The 19,816-nt window shown below is 44.2% G+C and overlaps 1 protein-coding gene across 2 annotated transcripts; it reads left to right on the forward strand.

Annotated features, from left to right (window-relative positions):
- The first annotated feature begins 12,741 nt into the window (after positions 1–12,741).
- On the forward strand, positions 12,742–19,308 carry LOC131267334 (breast cancer type 2 susceptibility protein homolog). 2 transcript variants are annotated; one of them, XR_009178383.1, is made up of 5 exons: positions 12,742–13,407; positions 13,464–16,068; positions 16,133–17,132; positions 17,842–18,999; positions 19,238–19,308. XR_009178383.1 is itself a non-coding variant. In XM_058270183.1 (4 exons), the coding sequence occupies exons 1-4, from the start codon at positions 12,744–12,746 to the stop codon at positions 18,931–18,933; spliced, it is 5,361 nt and encodes a 1,786-aa protein (XP_058126166.1). In that variant the 5' UTR covers positions 12,742–12,743; the 3' UTR covers positions 18,934–19,308. The 2 variants fall into 2 exon arrangements, 1 of the variants encoding a protein (XP_058126166.1); XM_058270183.1 differs by having other exon boundaries at positions 17,842–19,308.
- Positions 19,309–19,816: the final 508 nt, after the last annotated feature.

The following is a 19,816-nucleotide window of genomic DNA, read 5'->3' on the forward strand; positions in this document are numbered from 1 at the left end:
GATGAGGAGGGAACGGGATGAAAAAAGGAAAATGCTTTATAGAGCGCCAGACAGTGCAGACGGTAGTGTACTTTGGCTAAGCAGATATAAAACGGAAATGAATGAGACCAGACAGGGCAGCAAACGAAACGAATTCGTTCGTCGCAAGACGACTGCACCCTCAGGGCGCTCGGGGATTGTCCTAGAAGGTTTTTTTTTACATACATTATTATGTAGGTTGTTATTCATTTGAACTTAGTATAAGATACGATGCAATTAAAAGGTTCCATTTATTGTTACTCATTTGGAAACAAACACTTTCGTAACATCTTTGATCATACTCCAAACAGAACAAACCTGCTTCATGACGGTATAAATTAAATTTCAAATCATTTGAGACATATTTCGTACATATTAATGACCTCTTTGATTTGCGAACATCTAAAACCTTAGGGTATTTAACGAGATTTACACACAGAACTTTTTCACAGAAAAAGTGATAAATTTCTTATTTTTCAAGTTTTCAATTAAATTATATTTTCTTCTACGTTATTTATTCTTTTTTGATACATTTGTTTGATGCAATTCGAAGCCGAAGCTGAGGTATCTACTTAACAACTGTCGTAGTTTCTCCAACGATCGACGTGGATCGTATTGTAGCCATCCTGTAGGACCATAATGAATATGGGCATTCTTATCGGAAACTTCCTTCATCCCATCTTTCCCGAGCATCCTGTGTAACCGTTCGTGCTCTCGTCAACCGGATGGTACGGTTCCTTTTCTGCTTTTGTTCCCCGCTCCTGAGCGGAGGGTTCTTGTGTGTGTTTGTGTTTTTTTCCGTACCAGTTGTGCATCGGCTGGCATGTGTTTTGTTCTGCCTTACCTTCAGTCTAAGCCGCGGTTTTCTACGAACCACCACCCAATAAACGAATGCATTTTGCAAACATTCTAGCAGAGGAAACGCAGAAAAAACTCGAACTCGGACGAAAGGAAAAGGAAAGGTTTCCGGTTTCCGTCAGCCGCGTGGGACTTTGGCAGTTCGCGAACCATTGGGGGTTTGACCCCTTTCCATCGGAACCGAACGCTCGCAGCCCGTCAAGCAAGACAATCTGCTTGGATCTACAACCCGGGTGTATTGCTATTTCACCCCTCGAAGGATGCGAAAACATGACCCGACCGAACCTAATTCAGCGAATAATTTTAATCATCCTTTTCAGAAGCAGGAACTGAGCAGAGAAGATGCTTTAGTCGAAGGGAAAGAATTAAAACCGCACGTAGAACGTTGGAGAAACAGCAAAAAAAACCCACCAATTCACATTCAATAGAACGGAACATAAATGTCCAGCAGATGGTGAAGGGCAACGAAAAGGTCCATATTCCGATGAAGGGAACACGAAACCACGACACGCGACCGATGCTTTGAGGCTGCCGACAACCTGTTTCGCAGACGTACGCCTTACTACCAGAAGTGGAATATTTCTACCGCTTCTTTTGCACCTTCGTACAACCGAGTGGATGAAAAAGGTATTCGGGACTTATGGTTGCATATCGATGGTTGCAAGAAAACATCGAGCTATATGAGATATTTCTCGGTACCGGGGAGTTGAGTTCTTGAGAAATGGTGATACCATTCCTAAAAAAAGCGGTGGCATTTTATTGGTATTTTCAATATACTGTTTGTGTAGCACATTGAGTCCTTGGGTTGGACTTAAAATCCCATAAACAGGCAGCACCAACAGCCATGCGGTCATTTAAACGGTTCATTTTTCGCTGCCTGACAATATTTTACGCCCCATCTCGAACGGCATCTTGCTGAAGCTGCACGGTTCGCCAGTGGCATTAAAAAAAATCCTCCTCTGTCCACACAATCCTCGGGCGGCCACATGTTGCCATGCGGCCCGAAACTCGATCGAACCATCATAACCATTAAAATTAAAAGAAAAAGCGCCCCGAAAACAACCTGGTTGAAAATAAAACGAACTTCACCCAACCGGAGCAAGGATGGCCCGGTCTTCGGTCGGAACATCTGTCACCCGGCCGATACTTCGACGATTGGTGGCGGCGGCTGGTGGTCAGTCATCGCCGCTTTCGTTTCTCCCTCGCTTCGTTTTCGGGCCGTCAATTTTTGTCCGTTAATATTCGTTCCTCGGCTCAATGGTCCATAAAAGCGGGTCCCTCATTTCTGCTCGTGCCCCGGGTCCAGCTCCTTCTGCTGCGAAGCGCGAAGACGGTGCGCCCCAGAGGTCACTTTTTTGCAGCTTTCTGACCGGTTTTGCCTTCCGCTATCTTCGCTGCGGCAATATATATATATTTTTCGGGCAGTAGCATGAGGGTTTGTTTTTGTTTTTAAGGGGGATGCTTTCCAGTCGGTTTTTTGTTTTTCTTGCCATGATAAAGTATACTTTTCTTTCGTTGTTTTAATAACGATTTTTTTTCCTTCGAGTCGTTTTTCACCAATATCGGTTTTCCTCTGACCATCGACTCAAATGGCCCGGCATGATGATGTGTTATTAATGTGGAAGCATATTGGAACGTATCGGCTTCGTCGAGATGTGGGAAAACGAGAGCACAAGCCAGAAGTCCTTTAAGGCCCTTTGGTCGGGGAAGGAAAAATTTCATTTTATTTGAAACGAAAATTAATAAACCACTAATTATTGCCACCAAATCTAGTCCCTTTTTGAATTTTTGATTGCTGAAATCGCTATCAATCATGGTTCGCCCGCTCCACGGACGATTCTAACGATAATAATTAAACAAATATAAAACCGTCAATCAGCGTCAACTCGCCGTTTGGCGAATGAAAGGTGGTTTGAAATGGAACCGTCCCGCAACAGGAGCCACCCGGAAAACCCCGTCACGAACATTTTCGATAACAGGTTTTGACAATCTAGTTTTTTTTTTCTTCCCACACACATCCACTTTTTGACCAACCTTTTTGTGGCGTGTTTGTGTTTCTCCCGGCGAAAAGGATCACAATCAGCGATCAATCATATTCCGGTAGCGGCGGTAGCTTTTTTTGGGCCGACTTTTGCGCCCAACCTAAGGTTACAGCGCTGGTGAAAATATACATCGACAGGTTTGATTGATACGCGTCGGAGCCAGACCGAGGTGCCGATAAGCGATAATTGTTCGAAACATTTGCTGTCCAACGCGCGCGGTTTACTTTTGAGGATATTTTCTCTTACTGACGCACCGTTTCCAGGCGAATTAAGCGGAAGGACTTTCTCCATTCCATTCTGAGAACTTTCCCTGCTTTTTAAAGGTAATGTTTATCGGTTTATTTTTTTTCAACACTTGTGAAGATCACAATGAAACGTTACGGGAAACCATGTTTTAAAGAACCATCAAATATACATTTTGCGTATTTTTCTGGTACCAATAAAGGAACACCAGTGGCAGAAACACTTATCTAGAGCGAGTAGTAGTAATTCATATCCCTTAGCTATTTTATTATGATAAATGTTTTCATCAATTTTTTAAGCAGATTAATCATTTACGGTATGTTATTTAATTTTTAAAATATTCCCTATTACCTATAAATAATGCATATCGTAACTCATTCTTTAAGTTTCAATAATCCACGCGCTGGTCAGATAACAGAAACCAAACCCTTAGCAGAGTTAAGTGATGTAAAGGAATAAACATGCATTATGTTTACTTTTTTAGGAAAACCTCTTTCTTCTTTCGCAATTAAATTTGTTCCTAGTTGAAAACATATTCAAAAAGCTCTCGAAAGCTCTTCGCTTGATGCCGGTTCTCTCAGCAAGACAAGCGTGCATCCGTAGGTCGAATCCTTGTGGAGTGTTTTGTTCGATTCGCCCGTCATACAATTCCCGGGAAAATCAATCAAATCCTCCCTCCGGTAGGGTGTGTACGAGTGTTTCGCACGAAGTGGAAAATCAAATTTACGCTCCAAACCATTTCACCATGTGAGTGGTTTCGGGTGTACTGCACTTTCCGAGTGTGCCGTATGTCTTCGTTGCGAGTGTTTGTCGATGCAGCAAAATGGCGCGGATCGTTACTTAACCATTTAAAAAAAGTTTTCCCCACCCGAAGCCTGAAACGGGGAATGTGAGGAGAATGGTTTGGCAAAAATGTTAGTAAAAAAAATGAATCAAGGTCGTAGTGAAACAGGTTAGGCAATCCACAGCTGCACTTTTACGAATAATTTGCACTCAGTCAAGGGGAAGCCGAATGGCGGACAAATGTTCGTTACGTGCGCGAGAGTGAAATTCCGGAAAACGAAGCGAAAACGTGACACGGAAGGAGCATTTAATATTCTCAAAAGGTTTTGCGTATTCACTCTGAAAATGAAGGTACAAAAAAAATCCAAACGTTGAATGAACATTCCCCAAAATTTTAGTAAACTTCCCCGTTTTTTCAACCTTAATTACTTCCCATTTCTAAAAATATTACACAACAGGTGAGGCTAATGGTTTCCACCTATCGGCACCATTCCGAATCGATGCCACGATGGCTTTCAATTTACAGTGGGATGATTTGAAGTGCAACCAGTTCCGAAGGAACTTCACCGGCCAAGATCATTCGTCCGGAAAAGGGGTAATTTCTCTTGTCCCTGAACGGTATCGCATTCGCGCCAGCTGCCTGCTTTCCCGATGCGATTAACGTCCCGGAGCCCCATCGTTCAATCTGCACGAACGGCTTCGTAACGGGGTGGGGGTCCAACGGTTTGTTCGTGTGCGATAATGCAGGTAATGATGAATTTTATTGCAACCCTTGCAAGGCCCGGACGGAGGGCGGCCAGTGGTTCGTTCGAGAATATATGTGAGCACCTTTCGGGGCGTCGGGATTTATGACTCCGAGCACGGCAAATCAAGCCGCCGCCGACGAATATCCTCTTCCTTCCGGCTCACGTGAACCAAGGGGGCGGCCTGGAAACCGGTCCACCGGTGAAGTGACGCCCCGGAGGACTCTTCTCTCGTGCGAAACTGAAGAACGTGCCCCGACCAAGGCGAAGCTCATTTCCACCTTTTTGACTTTCCGCCCGATTCGAGCCAGGTTTTTATGGCACAAACTCGGGTGATTCAATTTTGCCGTCCAAATTTTTCGCCCTCAAATTTAACGACAAATGGCAGCGTTCGGTGCTTGCATGGCTTTCCGTTGGTCGGTGGGTGAGAAAGCTAAAACAAAACGCCACCGACTAGGCATTCGACGGTGGGTCAGCTACACAAATTTATGGGCCATCTTTTTTCATTCACGATAAACTCCGGCCTCCGGATCGATGGTCGGTGCGCGTACGTGTGCACGATCACCATCGGTTTCCATGTTTGTTCCATGCGAACCGAAAGCTCGGCCAACGAAATGTACCTCCCCTTCCTTTTTTTTGAGATCGGCTTGATGAAGATTTTCAGCTCCTGAAGAAAGCAAATTTGGTGAGGAACCAACAATCGATACGAGAACGGTAATGAGATAGGAGGGAAAACAAGTTTTTACGTTGCAGCAAACCAGCAGCTGGACCGACGGCGATTCGATTGCTGCGGGCGAGATTATTTCTTCCGACGACGTGCACATGTTTTCCGCAGGTGGATTGCGAATTTTTCGACCATCTGACACTTTGGGTAATCAGTGAAAAACTGAACCGGTCGAGAACAGAGTGAAGGGAAATAAATCATATCGTTAAAGAGGTTAGAAAGCAGAATCCATAGTTATTGGGTTTTTAAGGATAGCTTAAATAATTGTTATTTGCTTTCGAATTTGTGTTTTAATTTTAAAAACTTCGATCAACAACTTAATAGCTCACTTTTATATTCGACTAAATATAGCTTCATTTGGCATTGCTCACTCGAGGCGTAAATCAGAGCACAGCTGTTTTCAAAAATATAAGCTAGTCGCATTGAATTGTGCTTTTCGTATTCTAACGTTTGCATTAAAAAAATAGACAAACTTCAACGACTTTTCATACAAAAACGGAAAACGCTAGCAACTCTCTGTTGTAAGCAAAATAAAGAGTAGCTTTTCTTTTAAATTCAGAACAAGTTTAACGACTGTACCATTTATATAGAATCTGCCGCGTCCAAAACATTAAACCATCTACGTTTGATTTTATGTTAAAACATTCAACTTTATCGGGGACCACGATACCAAAGATTCTTTAAAGCCAGAAGGCGACAAGTGGTGAAAACCTTGGTACTTTATGTTGCTTTTGAAGCTGATTATAATATATTTAACATGTTTTGGGGTCAGTAAATTAAAAATCAGCGAGAAGGCTATGCAAAAAGTCGCTGTTCTTCCTGTCAAGACTTCGAGCGTATAGAGAAGTGTATAGTGTGCAGTGCCTTCCGGAATTAAGCTACTTTATCAGAAAACATCATAAAAAGTACGATCCTGTGGTTTGGACATACCTGGCCACAGTAAATCATGCGCAAAGAGCATCGGACGAGTGGAACGCGTCAAATATAATTGATTTACTCCACAGTGCTAACCCTCCTTATGCCTCTCACAACAAAGGTAAGACCTATTCCAACATTTTAAAGTCCAAACGGAGTAGTATTTTTTGCCATCCCTACATTTTGGCTAAGGACGGGAAGGCTGCATCACTTGCCGTCGAAATATTTTTTAAAAGTATTTAGAAGATGTAACTTTGCAGTAAAATTTACTTCATTCAATTAACTTGGTTAACTTTATTCTTATCGCCGATGAAAAACTAGTTTCTTTTAATGCAACCGTTATAAGGTAGCCACTTTGAATTATTTTTTTTTTATTGTAGCATCAGCTCAATTTGTTAAGCTTGTATTTTATTTGCGTTAAGTTGTTGTCGTTTTTCTTTTTTATTTAATTTAAATAAATTTTAATGAATTTATTTCTTTATTTTACGTCATTTAGTAAAATAGAAAAATAGTTTCAAAGAGAGACTGAGTGGTGAGAAAAAATGAGTGTTATGGTGTTATAATATGAGAACTGAATGAAATAAACTTTGATTTAAGCAAGATAAACTCCAATGATGTATAACGGTACCGATGTCATCGAAATTTAATCAGTTTACAGCATCACCGAATCAATCCTTACTTCTGTAATAAACTTTTCCGGCGCAGCTGTATGACATGTGTCGCTCAGCGTCGGTCGCCGGCCGCAAAGAAAATCGGCTCGGCCAAACTTTTGGAGCATTCCGAGACCATTTCATTTAAAATGCACCCTTTGGTCGCTTCTTAAATCATTTTGAATTTCGAAGGGAAAACATGAAAACTTTTCCTGCAACCATGTTTTGGTTCGAGGGACATCATTCTACCAGGGAAGAGAAATCCAGTCACGGCAGTCGTGCTAATAAAAGTGTCCCTTTAGATAGGTCCCCAAAGGAATAGTCCCTAAAATACGGTTAGCATAACTCACGCCGACATGAGTCACCCTTTGGAAGCTTCCGTCTGCGTGTTTCACTTTGTTTCCCCTCTTCTAGCCTTATGATTTAATGTTGTAAGTTTTAATTTGATTTAATGTTTTGAAAGTGGTATATTTTGTTTTCATTACGTTTTCATTAAACAAAAAGAATTGAATATTGTTTTTTAAATCAAATCTTTTACTTCGAGTACTTTAAAGCACGGTAAAGTTCCGCGTGAAGGCATTTCTAATTATCAATGACGTGACAATCTTCAAGATACCCTTTTCCAACGGGGCCATCCCCAAAGCCGTTGGTACCGACACACATGTACCATCCACCTTAATGGCCTCGGTAGACTTGGGGGCGAATTGTAGAATCAGTGCTTATCCTTTAATCGGTGTGTCAAGCATTTTAATGCCTTCTTCCACGCACAGGCGCCCCTCGGGCAGGATAAAAAGGATCGCGCCGTCTCTCGATTATGGCCGCCAGGCCAGACACACGCCACCAGACACCATGTATCGCCACCGGTCGGGGATGTCGGCCAAGAGTGCTTCCCTTCCGTGCGCCAGAAATGATCCGCAAAATGAGTTAATTTAATTTAAACTTTATTGCAACAAATTAAATCCGTTCCCTCTCTCCCCCGGGGCGTCGGACCGCTTGGCTTCCCATCATCTACTCCTCCTCTTCGGAAAAGTTTCGCAAACCAGCTGCCTTTGGAATCCTTCTTGAGAGAAGGGAACCAAAAAAATAAGGGAATACAAAGCACTGTGGAAGATAACCTCCGAGAAGCATCCCGGTAGATGGGTATTTGTGATATTTTTCCGCAAACCCAACTTCATCTGCCGTTTGGTATGGGCTTGTTTGCTTTTTTTTTTGTTTCCGTACAATGTTTTGTTCATTGTGCATTTCACTCGCTTCTGCTCCTGTTACTGCTGCTGCTCCTTATTACATTTCTTTTGGAATTTCTTTTATTTATGTAATTGGCCCGTTCGAAGCCTGGCGCAGTGAAGTGTGCGGCTTCCGGGGGCTTTGGTATGCCTTTGAAGCTTCCCGCCCCGGCGTACCGGGCTCCTCCAGGATGGCTCTATTAGGCAGGTTCATCCGTACTTTATCCGCACTCGCCATTCCGAGCAGTTTTCGTGCTCGCCGATAGCTTAATTTTGACCGTGGCCGCAGCCAATTTATGAAATGAAATAACGGTTAGTGGGCTGCTTGTCTTCCCCAGCTTGTGGAGCCGGGAAGCAGCGTATTTTTGTTTTGCGCTTCGACGCTATGCAATGCTGTTGCTCAAACTTTCAGTTCGTTAAGGAAATCTTGCAAAAGTGCATGGCCTTTTTATCGATGCAGAGTATGTTTATTCCTTTTCCAATTGCTGCTGTACTATAAAAAGCTAGTTTTGTTTTCTTTTAGATCCTTTCTGTATTTTTGTGTTCATTGCTCAATTTAATTTAGCCATTACCAGGGTTACGAACCCGAGGGACAAGTTTATTTAAATAGACAAAGTTAAAGTGGAAAAAATGCCTCAAAAGAAAAACTTAATTTGATTCGTTTTTGCTTTGTTTTATGGCATGGAATACTCAATTTTGTACCTTCCCCGGGTTTGTCCCTTGGAAACAACACAACACAAAAAAAAAACACAGTAAATTTACGTACAAGCCTTTCGTAATGCAGAAACAAAAGCCTTACGCCCGAAGGTGCGGATAAATGTAGCAAATATGGACAAACCGAAAAAAAGCAACGAAAATAAATAAACCAAGCAGCAAGACACAAAATAAAACAAAAAGGAAATCTAATACAATCAGCAATTCCATAAAGGACCATTGCCGCAGTACCTTTCATGTTGTGACATCTGGTTTGGTTCATTTTTTCGGCAGCTTCGGAACTCGCTCAGGATCGGGCCTCGTCGAGCCGGCAAAGGGTTATGCAGCGGAAGGATCATCAGGCGGTTCCGGTTTGCAAGGACCGAGCGCCGTACACCGACCGGGCCCGGTCTACGGCTCGGTGTACGGTGTGGAGCACGGCACAATAATCTGATAATTGGATGGTTCAAACGAACGAAGATGAAGGGCGAGCCGGTGGAAAAAATGAGTGAGAAATCTAGCGAAAATATATTGCGGAAAAAGTGAGCCTCTGGTAAAGGGAAAGGAAAACGGAACCGACCCGCTCACCGACGTTTGTGCGAGGGGTTTTTCCTTCGGATTTTCCACTCACCGGCATCGGTGCCGGTAAGTAACCGGTTCGAAACGGGACGTGTAAGTCGTTGGTTGCTACCATTACTACGCTGTATATATATATATGTATGTGTGTGATAAAGCCTGTATGTGTCTCAAACTTTCATTATTGCACTTTATCCTTTTCAATTACGAAAGGATTTCCCGACCGAAAGGCTGCTTTAAGCGGCGATAACAGGAACCTGATTTTCTGACTTTCTTTTCCACTTCCACCCGAACGTTCGTCGAAGCTTGCGAGGTCCGGCTTATCTTAAGCGGAAGCACTTAAGGCTATTCTTTTTTTTCCTTTTCGTTTCTTAACTTTCCCCAAGAATCGTCCAAAAGGAAAAGTGTCTTCTGCAAGGCCCACCATCGACCGTTTCCCGGCTCGTCGGTTGATTGTTTCCCCCTTTTTGTCGGATCTATTCGATTTTGGGATTAAAACGTGGCCTTATGTTGGCAACATTATCGAGCATGTTGGTACGTAAGCGGGTTATGATGTTTTTATTCTCGTTGTACCGTAAGGGTTTTCCACTTTTCCTCTCCCATTACATCCCCCGGGCCGGATTAGTCGCAGGCATTCGGATAAATTATAACCACATTGCACTCCGGTGACATTTTTGCAACGTGATCCGGAAACAATAACAACCCAAAAAAGGAAAAAAAAATCGTTGGAACTGAAACACACTCCAAATCAAACGCTCCGACGGGTACAAGCCAGAACCGACGAGATTTCCTCCATCCGGATCGACCGGGTGGTCGGGTTCATGCATGGCCGCACGCTATCGGTTGTAGCAGTTTTGTGCACTCTGATTGTTCTCCCGTTTTTTTCTTTTGCCGGATGTTGTTTCCAATCGCCACGTGGTTTATACATTTTGTATCCACCCCTGGTTTGCTGGTTGCATAATTTATGTGGCGCGGGTATCCGTCCTCAATATGTTTGTTTGTTTTCTTTTTTGTTTTTGTTTTGTCGCCGGTGTTAGATTTAACTTTCCATTACATTTCCACGTGCAGCGCGTGGCGAGTGACGGTTTGAAATCATTGCTCGCCCGGTCCGGAACGCAAACCACAAATTCCGAGAGTGATAATTAAAGCCGCCGCGTGGTTTCAGCTCAGGTTTATTTGTTTAAATGGCTGCGGGCAGGCGGGCTCTTGCCACGTGGTGGTCGCCGTTCTGGAGCACGTGGTTGGAGAGTGTTTTGTGCCATTGTTAGAATTATAATACTGTAAAATATAATTAATCCTATATCGGTCAGCGAAAATTGAAGAATTTTTTATTGGAATCTGATACAGGAAATGGGGGCTTATTATAACTCAATACAATAATGAGTTTTATTTTGTATCGTTTTAAAATATTAAATTAATTAAATATACAGCTTACTTAGTGTGAATTGCACTTTATGCTGGCAGTTAGTTGAGTGTGTGAAATGTTTTCATCCTCTTTTCGTTGGTCTCAAATTCAAACATATGCATGCCAGACGGCACATACGCAAACGAACCGGGAGGCGCATATAAAGATGCTTATCACATCATTCTCGAGGATTCCGTGCAAACGGTCGTGACCAGGACAGGTGTTTTGCAGGTTTCGTCGTAAAATACACGATCGAAGCGTATTTTATGTCTTGATGCCACTCCACTCCCCGGCTTTAGTTTATGCTCGGGGTGGGTTGTTGTTATTTTGATCTCTTTCGTTTGCTCTTTTTTTTACCATGGTCCTGTTTTTGTTGGGGCCTCGTCCAAAGAGGGGTTTTGCAAATCTCCGACCGACCACCGTCGAGCAGCTGGCAGCTTGGGCGCCCAGTTTTTTCGCCTTGCTTTGACTGTTGCTACCGGCATGGCATTCGCTCACTTTAGGGTGCTGGTATCCGGGACCTGTGCATTCGCTAATGAACTTAATATGCATGTACCAGGTGCTAACTGTACGTCTTTGCTTAATTATGCAGGCCTTCGGTTGGATTTTTGGAGGATTCGGCGACGCTCGCCGAAAACCATTTTAAAGTGGACGGCTACCGTTCCGATGGTCGAAAATCAAAATGTATCTTATGACGCAACGTTATCTCTGACCGTGAATCGATGCACCGGGGTGACGTCGAATGCACCTGCTCGTTCTTTGCGCGCGTGTGTTTTTAAATGTTTGGTTAACCTTCTCATCTATAATCAATATCTGTTTTTCCAACGAGCGGCACCAGCTGGTGCATGAAATGCAAAGGATTAAATATGGTTGTATTCTAGTATATTTGAGCGAAATTGAAGGAACATTGGAGAAGGCTTGGATGATATTTCCAAACTCCCCCTATAAAACGAATCAAATAGTTTTATAAAATAATATCACGCTACAGTTTTACATTTTTAATAGTTGAACTATATTTTGAAGATTATACAGCCTTGAAGTATTTTTTGCTGGATATTTTTTCCAGCAATAAAAATGAATTAAAAACTTCTTGGCGTAACGACCTCTTGGTCATGCCGGCCCGTTAAGGGCTTACGAGACTTGTTTCCCTGTTGTACGTGGATAGTCAGTCCTCTCGTACAGGGGAGGGTCCGGTCTCGGTTGGGATTCGAACCCACGCCGTCGAGGTGGTGAGCCCCGGCGCTCATGGGCCGATTTTCTAACCGGCGCTACCGCTTGGCTGTTGCGGACCCGACTTTCCCTGATAATTGCACATAAATTAATTGATTCTAAAACATTTTCAATAGATGACGAATTCAATGCAAAAATATTCTTCACATTTAAGAAAAACGTTCTTAGTAAAAACATAAAAGTAAAATTTTGAATAATTGTGTTGATTGGCAAATTTGCGGGATAACTACTGTAGCGAATTATTTCAAGAAAAATTTCATACAAAACTTGCAACATTTCATGGTCGCTCAAAATTTCATATTGATGTGCAGCATTTCATTGCTTCTTAAAATATGTATACATTTACGCAAAGTAATTTGATTTGACTTTCACTTAGTAAAGAGTTGGACGAATCAAACAAGTGTTTGGAATGTTATTAACGATTTTACAATTTTTTTCATTTCCTGAAAATTTTGAAATTTTGACAGTAGCTGTAAAAGCGTCGTTCAAGTTACCTTGGGCAAAAGGTAAATATTTTCAGCTAGTTGTCATTTGTGACGAACCAAAACAAAACATTTGGCGCTTGTTTCATCGGAAGGAAAAGTATAATTTCTATTTGAACAATGTGATTTATTGCGAGGCAAAAGTGTAATTAAACAGTATGGAAGAAGTACCACCTAGTCCCGAAGTTGTGAAACGTAAAAAAACTCGCCGTAAACATGGATCTTCCTTCGCCCGGCTATCTTTCCAAAACACATCGTCCAACACCGAGATCAAACATTCGCATGATAAGGTGCCGGTCGAATCTACCAAACCGGAAGAAAAACCGGAGGATAGAGAAAGCAGTACGCAAACAATCAAATCGACCAGTCGGGTACCGAAATTGTCGGAAATTTATTTTGACGATAACAGCGAGGAAATACAAACGGTGAAAGGAAACCCATTAGCTTCGGCCATTCTTCTCGAGAAAGCAAATGCCATCGCCTCGCCAATTAGAGTGCCATCAGCTGAATTCATTGCTGCCGAGAATGAGGAGTTTCTTTCCGTCGCTGAGCTTGCCAAACGGAACATCGATCAACTGAAAGATGCTGGAAGGACTAATGCCAAAAAGAATGCAGCTAATTATAGCTTTACCCAGTTGGATCTGGACTCTCAAATGATTAATATTTTCGAGGCTGCTGAACTGTTAGCATGTTCTGCAGTAGAAGATCAATCGAAACCTCTCGAAAGCGCGGTGCCAGATGAAGCGGTATCTGATGCGAGAATGCTGTCAAATGTTGTAATGGAAACTCGCCCGGAAAACATTGCTTCAAGCATCGAACCAGGTAATTCTTTTAAACCCAATGTATTTTTTTCCCATCTAATGAGTTTTCCGTTCCAGACCCTATTTGTCAGCGTAACATAGTTGAGACAATACTACACGATTTCGAGGAAGATGTTGGGGTCTCGTGGGAGATCGATTTTTCCAAGATACAGCCGGAAAGCGTACGCCAGCGGCTTCTACAACTGCAGGACTACATCGCAAGTCCTCCAAAGTCAGTGAAAAAGAATTCAGTCTGTCGATCATACGGGAACCGGAAGCGCGATTCCATGAAGAACTCTGTAGTGCGTCGACTAAGCTACGAAACGGATTGTTCATCCAGGGTCGAACAACCATTATCCGACGACGAATCTGTGACCCATTCCGAAAAAACCGTCGCCGACAGTGATGAGGACATCTCAATGGACGGTGTGGCGCTGAACGAAAGTGTCCTTATCCAGGCAAACCTAACGCAATTATCAGCCTTCTTTTCGCAAGCCATCGTCAGCCGGTCCGAGAGTGAAGATCAACCGAAGGAAGAGAATCGCGAGGATACCTCATTAGATCGGGAGCCTCCGTTTTATGGATTCACGTCCGAACCGTCGTCTCCGATTTCACTCGCTCCGGACGAACCATCTTCACCGAGAGTTTTGAGGTTTGAATTCAAACCGTTCGAGGATTCTAGTGACGATAATTTACAGTCGGTGGACAATGATGCCGTTACGGCACCGGCCCAGAAATGTCCTCATATCGAGCAACTGCTTGACGATGATGAAGATTTTCTTATGTTGGCTCATTCAACCGAGGAGAAAGATCGCACCGACAGAACTACAAGCCCTCGTGGGGTTATTAATAACGAAATTAAAATTCCATTGAACGTAGGTTCCAGCACCGCCAGAGATGGCTCGATAAAAGTGTCCGATGCGGCGTTGATCAAAGCTGGGGCAATGTTTGCCGAAGAGGAGGCAAAAATGTTACATGAAAATGAGGAGAGATTCGGGTCGGAAACATCTTCCACAAACCGAGGACAAAGAGCCGAATCAACTTTAGAAGTGCAATTCAACAAATTACCAACGGCTCATATTGATGGTTGCCAACAACAAATACCTTCGGTGGCCGGGTTTAGTACTGCCGGAGGAATATCGATCGCAATATCTGCGGAAGCTCTCGCAAAAGCACGATCACTATTTGATGAAGCAGAGGTGAGCGAGCTCGATCACATCACAAGCTTAGAGGAAGCCAAAAGAAAACTTAAGACAGCAACGGGTACCAAGGAGAACCCTGTTCCCAATGTCCCGTCCTTTACCGGAGGCTTCAGCACAGCCGGTGGAAGTAAGATCAGCGTTTCAAAGAAGGCTTTAGAAAAAGCACGTGCATTATTTGATGAAGAGGAAGCGAAACTGCACGATCAAGGATCGTCGACCATTTCCTGCGATCCACCATTCACAGGAGGTTTTAGTACGGCCGGTGGAAGCACAATCGCAGTCTCGAAGAAAGCCCTCGCAAGGGCGCAGAATATTTTCGACGAAGAAGAATCGAAAATGGGTAAAGAAAATTTCTCCGGAAATGCGCTACCATTGGGTGCAGGATTAAATAAAGCTCTTGGAAGTAAAACTATTCAAGAAAGAGCACAAAATATGGTTAAAAAAGAGGAAACTAAAGCACAAGATATAGGATCACCGTTTGTTTCTAGTGATCCTCCATTCGTGGCAGGTTTTAGTACCGCGGGAGGAAGTACAATATCAGTATCGAAACAAGCATTGGACAGAGCAAGAACATTGTTTGCCGAAAATGAAGCACAAATCGAAAATCAGCATGTAACAATACAAAGGGAACGAGAAAATGATCCACCTCCTCCGATGGTATGTGGATTTTCCAACGCTGCTGGAAAAAGCCTGCATGTGTCGGAGTTAGCTCTCGCCAAAGCGAGACTTATGTTCGAGCAGGTCGAACAGGAACTCGAACGAGACCAAAATCTTTCGCTACCGAACAACAACGAAAGAAAACGGAAAGCTTTATCGTCACAGGAGGAACCAACGACGCCCACGAAACGTCCCCGCATGCACCACCTCCAGTCGGTGGCGGTGGCAACGTTTCAAACGAGTACACCGGCATCGGTGCTCGCTAAACCGACGCGTTCCTCCAATTCCAACATCAATGCACCGGCCCCATTCCTAGCTGGCCAAGAGGTGGATAATTTTTTTGCCGAATTAGATGACGAAGAGTTTGTGGAGCTTTTTTGCAATGAAGAAAACCGTCCCCCAGCCCAAGAGGAAGGCGTGAAGAGGCAAACTAAACTGTTAACAAAGTTTGAACAGTGTGCCGACGAAGAAACGACGGTCAATACTTCCACGTCGCACTGGGACGATAGTTTTACCGAACTCCTGCCGAAACTGGCATCGGACGGGCAGCGGAAGCAATCCTCCTCGCCGCCGGAAGACGTTCAGCGTCAGCGAAGGGAAGCGTTGCAGAAACAGGTGGAGTATGTCGATAGTAAACCGGAGGAAAAGTGTCGTCGTAGGGTATCAACGTTCTGCAGCAAGAAGTTACAACCCGATCGGGTTGGTTTGGAACAGTTTGTCGGGGTCGGAATTCGACCAACGCTGGGAGCGGTGATGAATGCTGGCACGAGCGTAACAATGAACAACGTTATGACGTTTCGATTCAGCATGATCGATTACTATGGGTGAGTACGACATCGGACATCAAATGTGTTTCAATATCTCCTATCAATCTGTTTATCATTGCAGCGAAGCTTTGTGCAATAGTAATACCACGGGGATCCCTATCGGTTCCGATGGGGAAGCCGTCCTGCTGATGGACCATCACTCAACAGTCGGTGTGGAAGAGATGAGACTGTGTTTTCTCGCCTCGCTCGGCATCGACCCACGGCTCGTGCCCTCCGGTTGGGTAGAGAACGGTTGGCGTTGGATCGTCACCAAGCTGAGCGCGCTGGAGCGAAATTTAAACGATCACTTCGCCGGTGTCCTAACTCCGGAGAACGTGTTTAATCAGTTACAATATCGTTATCACATCGAGATCGATTGCGCTCGCCGGCCACCGCTGAAAAAGGTGCTGGAAAAGGACGATATTCCCAGCCGCCGGATGGTGCTGTTCGTGTCGAACGTTTTCCCCACCGACGGTACCATGGTGGATCGGGAGTTGGAACTTTCCGACGGTTGGTACGCCGTCCGTACGGTGATTGACTCCCCACTGGCTGCCGCCGTTCGCCAAGGGAAGATAACGATCGGCACCAAGCTGATGGTCCAGGGCGGGGAATTGCTGAACCACAAGGATGGATGTTCGCCACTGGAAGTGCCACCGGAGGTCCGGCTGAAGATCCATACGAACGCAACCCGGCGCGTTCGGTGGCCGGTGAAGTTGGGTTACTACCGGTGCCCGATGCCGTTCCTTACGCCGTGCAGTGCGATCGTCGATCGGGGTGGTTTGATTAGTCGTCTACGGGCGATGGTGGTACGCGTGTACCCGCTGGTTTACGTGGAGAAGTCCTCCAGCGAATCGCGTGGCTCCGTTCTACGCTCGGAGCGAATGCAGCAGCGGCACAGTAGAAGGAACGACGCAAGCCAGTTGGACAGTCTACACAAGCTGTACAACCAGATACAGCAGGAAATTGAAAGCGAGCGACGGACCGCCAACACGTCGAGCCGGAATGTTCGCGTGACGGAGAGTACACCTTGTTCTCAGCTGCAGAAATTGCTGGAAGGTGGACTCGACGTTTCCTTTCTCGATGTAAGTACAATTAGTTCGTTAAAGTTTTTTTAATAGAGAGAGAGAGCGAAAATTGTTGGCCATCAATCATTTTATTTTGCACCGGATATTAAAATAAAAAGCATCTTTGCTGTTTGTTTTATAAAGAGGTCAACCCTTAATGCAATTCGCTTACCATTTAACCCCGAAAACTAGTCGTTTTCTAAATTTTCTCGATATTGAATCGATAACTTCTAGAGCTATAAAATTATTAGGCTAAAGCCTTAGTTTTGTTTTAATTTTTTTATACGTATCTGCTGGAGTTTAAAAACATCCTATCGGAGTTTATCTATTTCACACCGAGTTTCAACAATGCTCTGATAGGTTTAACGGTGGCTTAATAAGGACTAACAATTATTTTTCGAAGTTTAAGGATAAACGCAACTTGAAAAATGATCTTTTCGACAGTTTTACTAACTGAATAAAATTCTATAAACTTTCTCCGATCCGACATAAAATGACGGTGGCTAACCGATTGCTCGTTTAGTTCCATATCGTTGCGTTTAGTTATTCTCGGGTATTTGTGTATATTGTGACTCGAAGCTGAAAAATAATGAAATCAAATTTACGGCAAAAATTCATCACGCATCCTGTAGATATATTTTCTTATACCTGTTCTGCATGAAGGCGTTTCAGGACTTTCCTTTATTATATTATAATCAAATACCGTTTCTTTATCTTTTTCCTACAGATGGAACTCACCCTTTCGCAACAAGCCGTAATACAACGGTTCCAGCAGCAGCGTCAGGAAGAGCTAGAGCAGGAGATCAACCGGCGGGTGAAGTCACAGATGGATAAGCGCTCCGGTCGTTCTTCGGTGACTTCTTTGCTGAAGGTTCGCTTGATGGATCGCGTGAAACCGGATCGGGCTTTCGTGCTGTCCATCTGGCGTCCATCGGACGACGTACGGTTTACGATGCAGGAGCAAAACTACCTCGAAGCAACCAACATCACCGCAAACGGATGCAAGAACAACGATGTCCAGCTGACCGCACATAAAAGCAGCACTTACAGAACGTTGCCAAACCCCGGGGAGGTTTCGAACGCACTTGTAAGGTTCAACCGTGCCATCACTCCGATCGCCAGCATCGATCCACCATCGTTCCGTCCAGCGTTTAGCGAGTTCGACACGATCGGTGTGGTGGTACACGTCGGCAGCGTGGACTCGAAAAAGTTCCAATCCATCTACCTCGCCGACACGGCCATGGAGTTGCTGTGCGTGAACTTTTGGCATGGGCTGGCCGAGTACGCGTACGACGATGTGGTACACGAGCGGACCATTCTGTGCGTGGCGAACCTGCAGTGGCGTACGATCGGTCGGCAAAACCAAGCGATTCCACAATCGTTCGCCACCGAGTACACGACGTTCACAGAAAATCCACGCTCCGGGCCGCAGCGGGCCGAATGGGACCGCTTTCAGCTGCAGCTGGATGCGATCGATGCGGATGAGTTTTTCCAACGCTGCCAGGAGAAGGTACGTGAGCTGAAGGACACCGTCGGGGGCATCGGTACACTGGCGACGGCGACGACCGGGAGCTTTTCAACGCCAAACGCCCAGCGCTCGATGTCACGGATGCTTCTAGCGCAACATTCCACCCCCCTCGGAGCTGGTGGCGGGGGAAGCCTGGCGCAGCGTAAGATTGAAACACTGTCCACGATTTACGGCAGCCCGCCCAAACTTTCACCGATTGTGATACGTTCGAATCCGATCCTACGTAAAGGATTTAAAACACCAGCCCGGCTGGATGACGGCCATTCCGGTTCACCGGCGTCAAAAAACTGACACGTGGCGGTAAGAGCTTTGTCCTTTCGATCGTCCACTGAAAAAGGTGGCTATTCGATACTCAGGGTACTTCTTCTTCTTCTTGGGGGTCCGCGACAGCCGAGCGGTAGCGCCGGTTAGAAAATCGGCCCATGAGCGCTGGGGCTCACCACCTCGACGGCGTGGGTTCGAATCCCAACCGAGACCGGACCCTCCCCTGTACGAGAGGACTGACTATCCACGTACAATAGGGTAAAAAATCTCGTAAGCCCTTAACGGGCAGGCATGACCAAGAGGTCGTTACGCCAAGAAGAAGAAGAAGAAGGTACTTCTTGTTGGAGACGTGTTTTGATGTTTATGTTTTGTTGAAATATAATACGTTTCTTTCGTTATGCAGGTCGCTAGTTTCGAATTATTTGCAAGGTTGATACCGAAGAGGTGAGTATGAACTCAGTTTCTACGCTTTATGTGAGCTTTAATCCGAATTTATTGTGTCATTATTAATATTATCATAGTGTTATATAATGATAATTATATAATCATATTGTTGTTTATTTGTGCAAATTTTCGAAATAGCGTCATTTCGATTTTGGAAATTACATAATCTCGTCTTAAGCACCCCGTTGTACTACGAAAATTATTGCTTAGAAAAAATGGAGTGATAATTTTTACTGATTTTTTTTATCAATTGCTGCAATCAATCAGTTGAAACTTATCTTTTCGTTTTGATAATAGATATTATTTGAAGAAAGATATAAAATTTCGCTTTTGTGCAAAACTAAGGATTTAGAAATTGGGTAACAAGGTTTAAAGGGAACTGTTGAAAAGTTACAAAAATTTAAATGAAATTGTCGTTTGTCGTATATATGGTCAATTCTCTGTTAACTATACTGTACAACCATTA

This window comes from Anopheles coustani, chromosome 2 (genome assembly GCF_943734705.1).
Source record: "Anopheles coustani chromosome 2, idAnoCousDA_361_x.2, whole genome shotgun sequence".
Lineage (NCBI taxonomy): Eukaryota > Metazoa > Arthropoda > Insecta > Diptera > Culicidae > Anopheles > Anopheles coustani.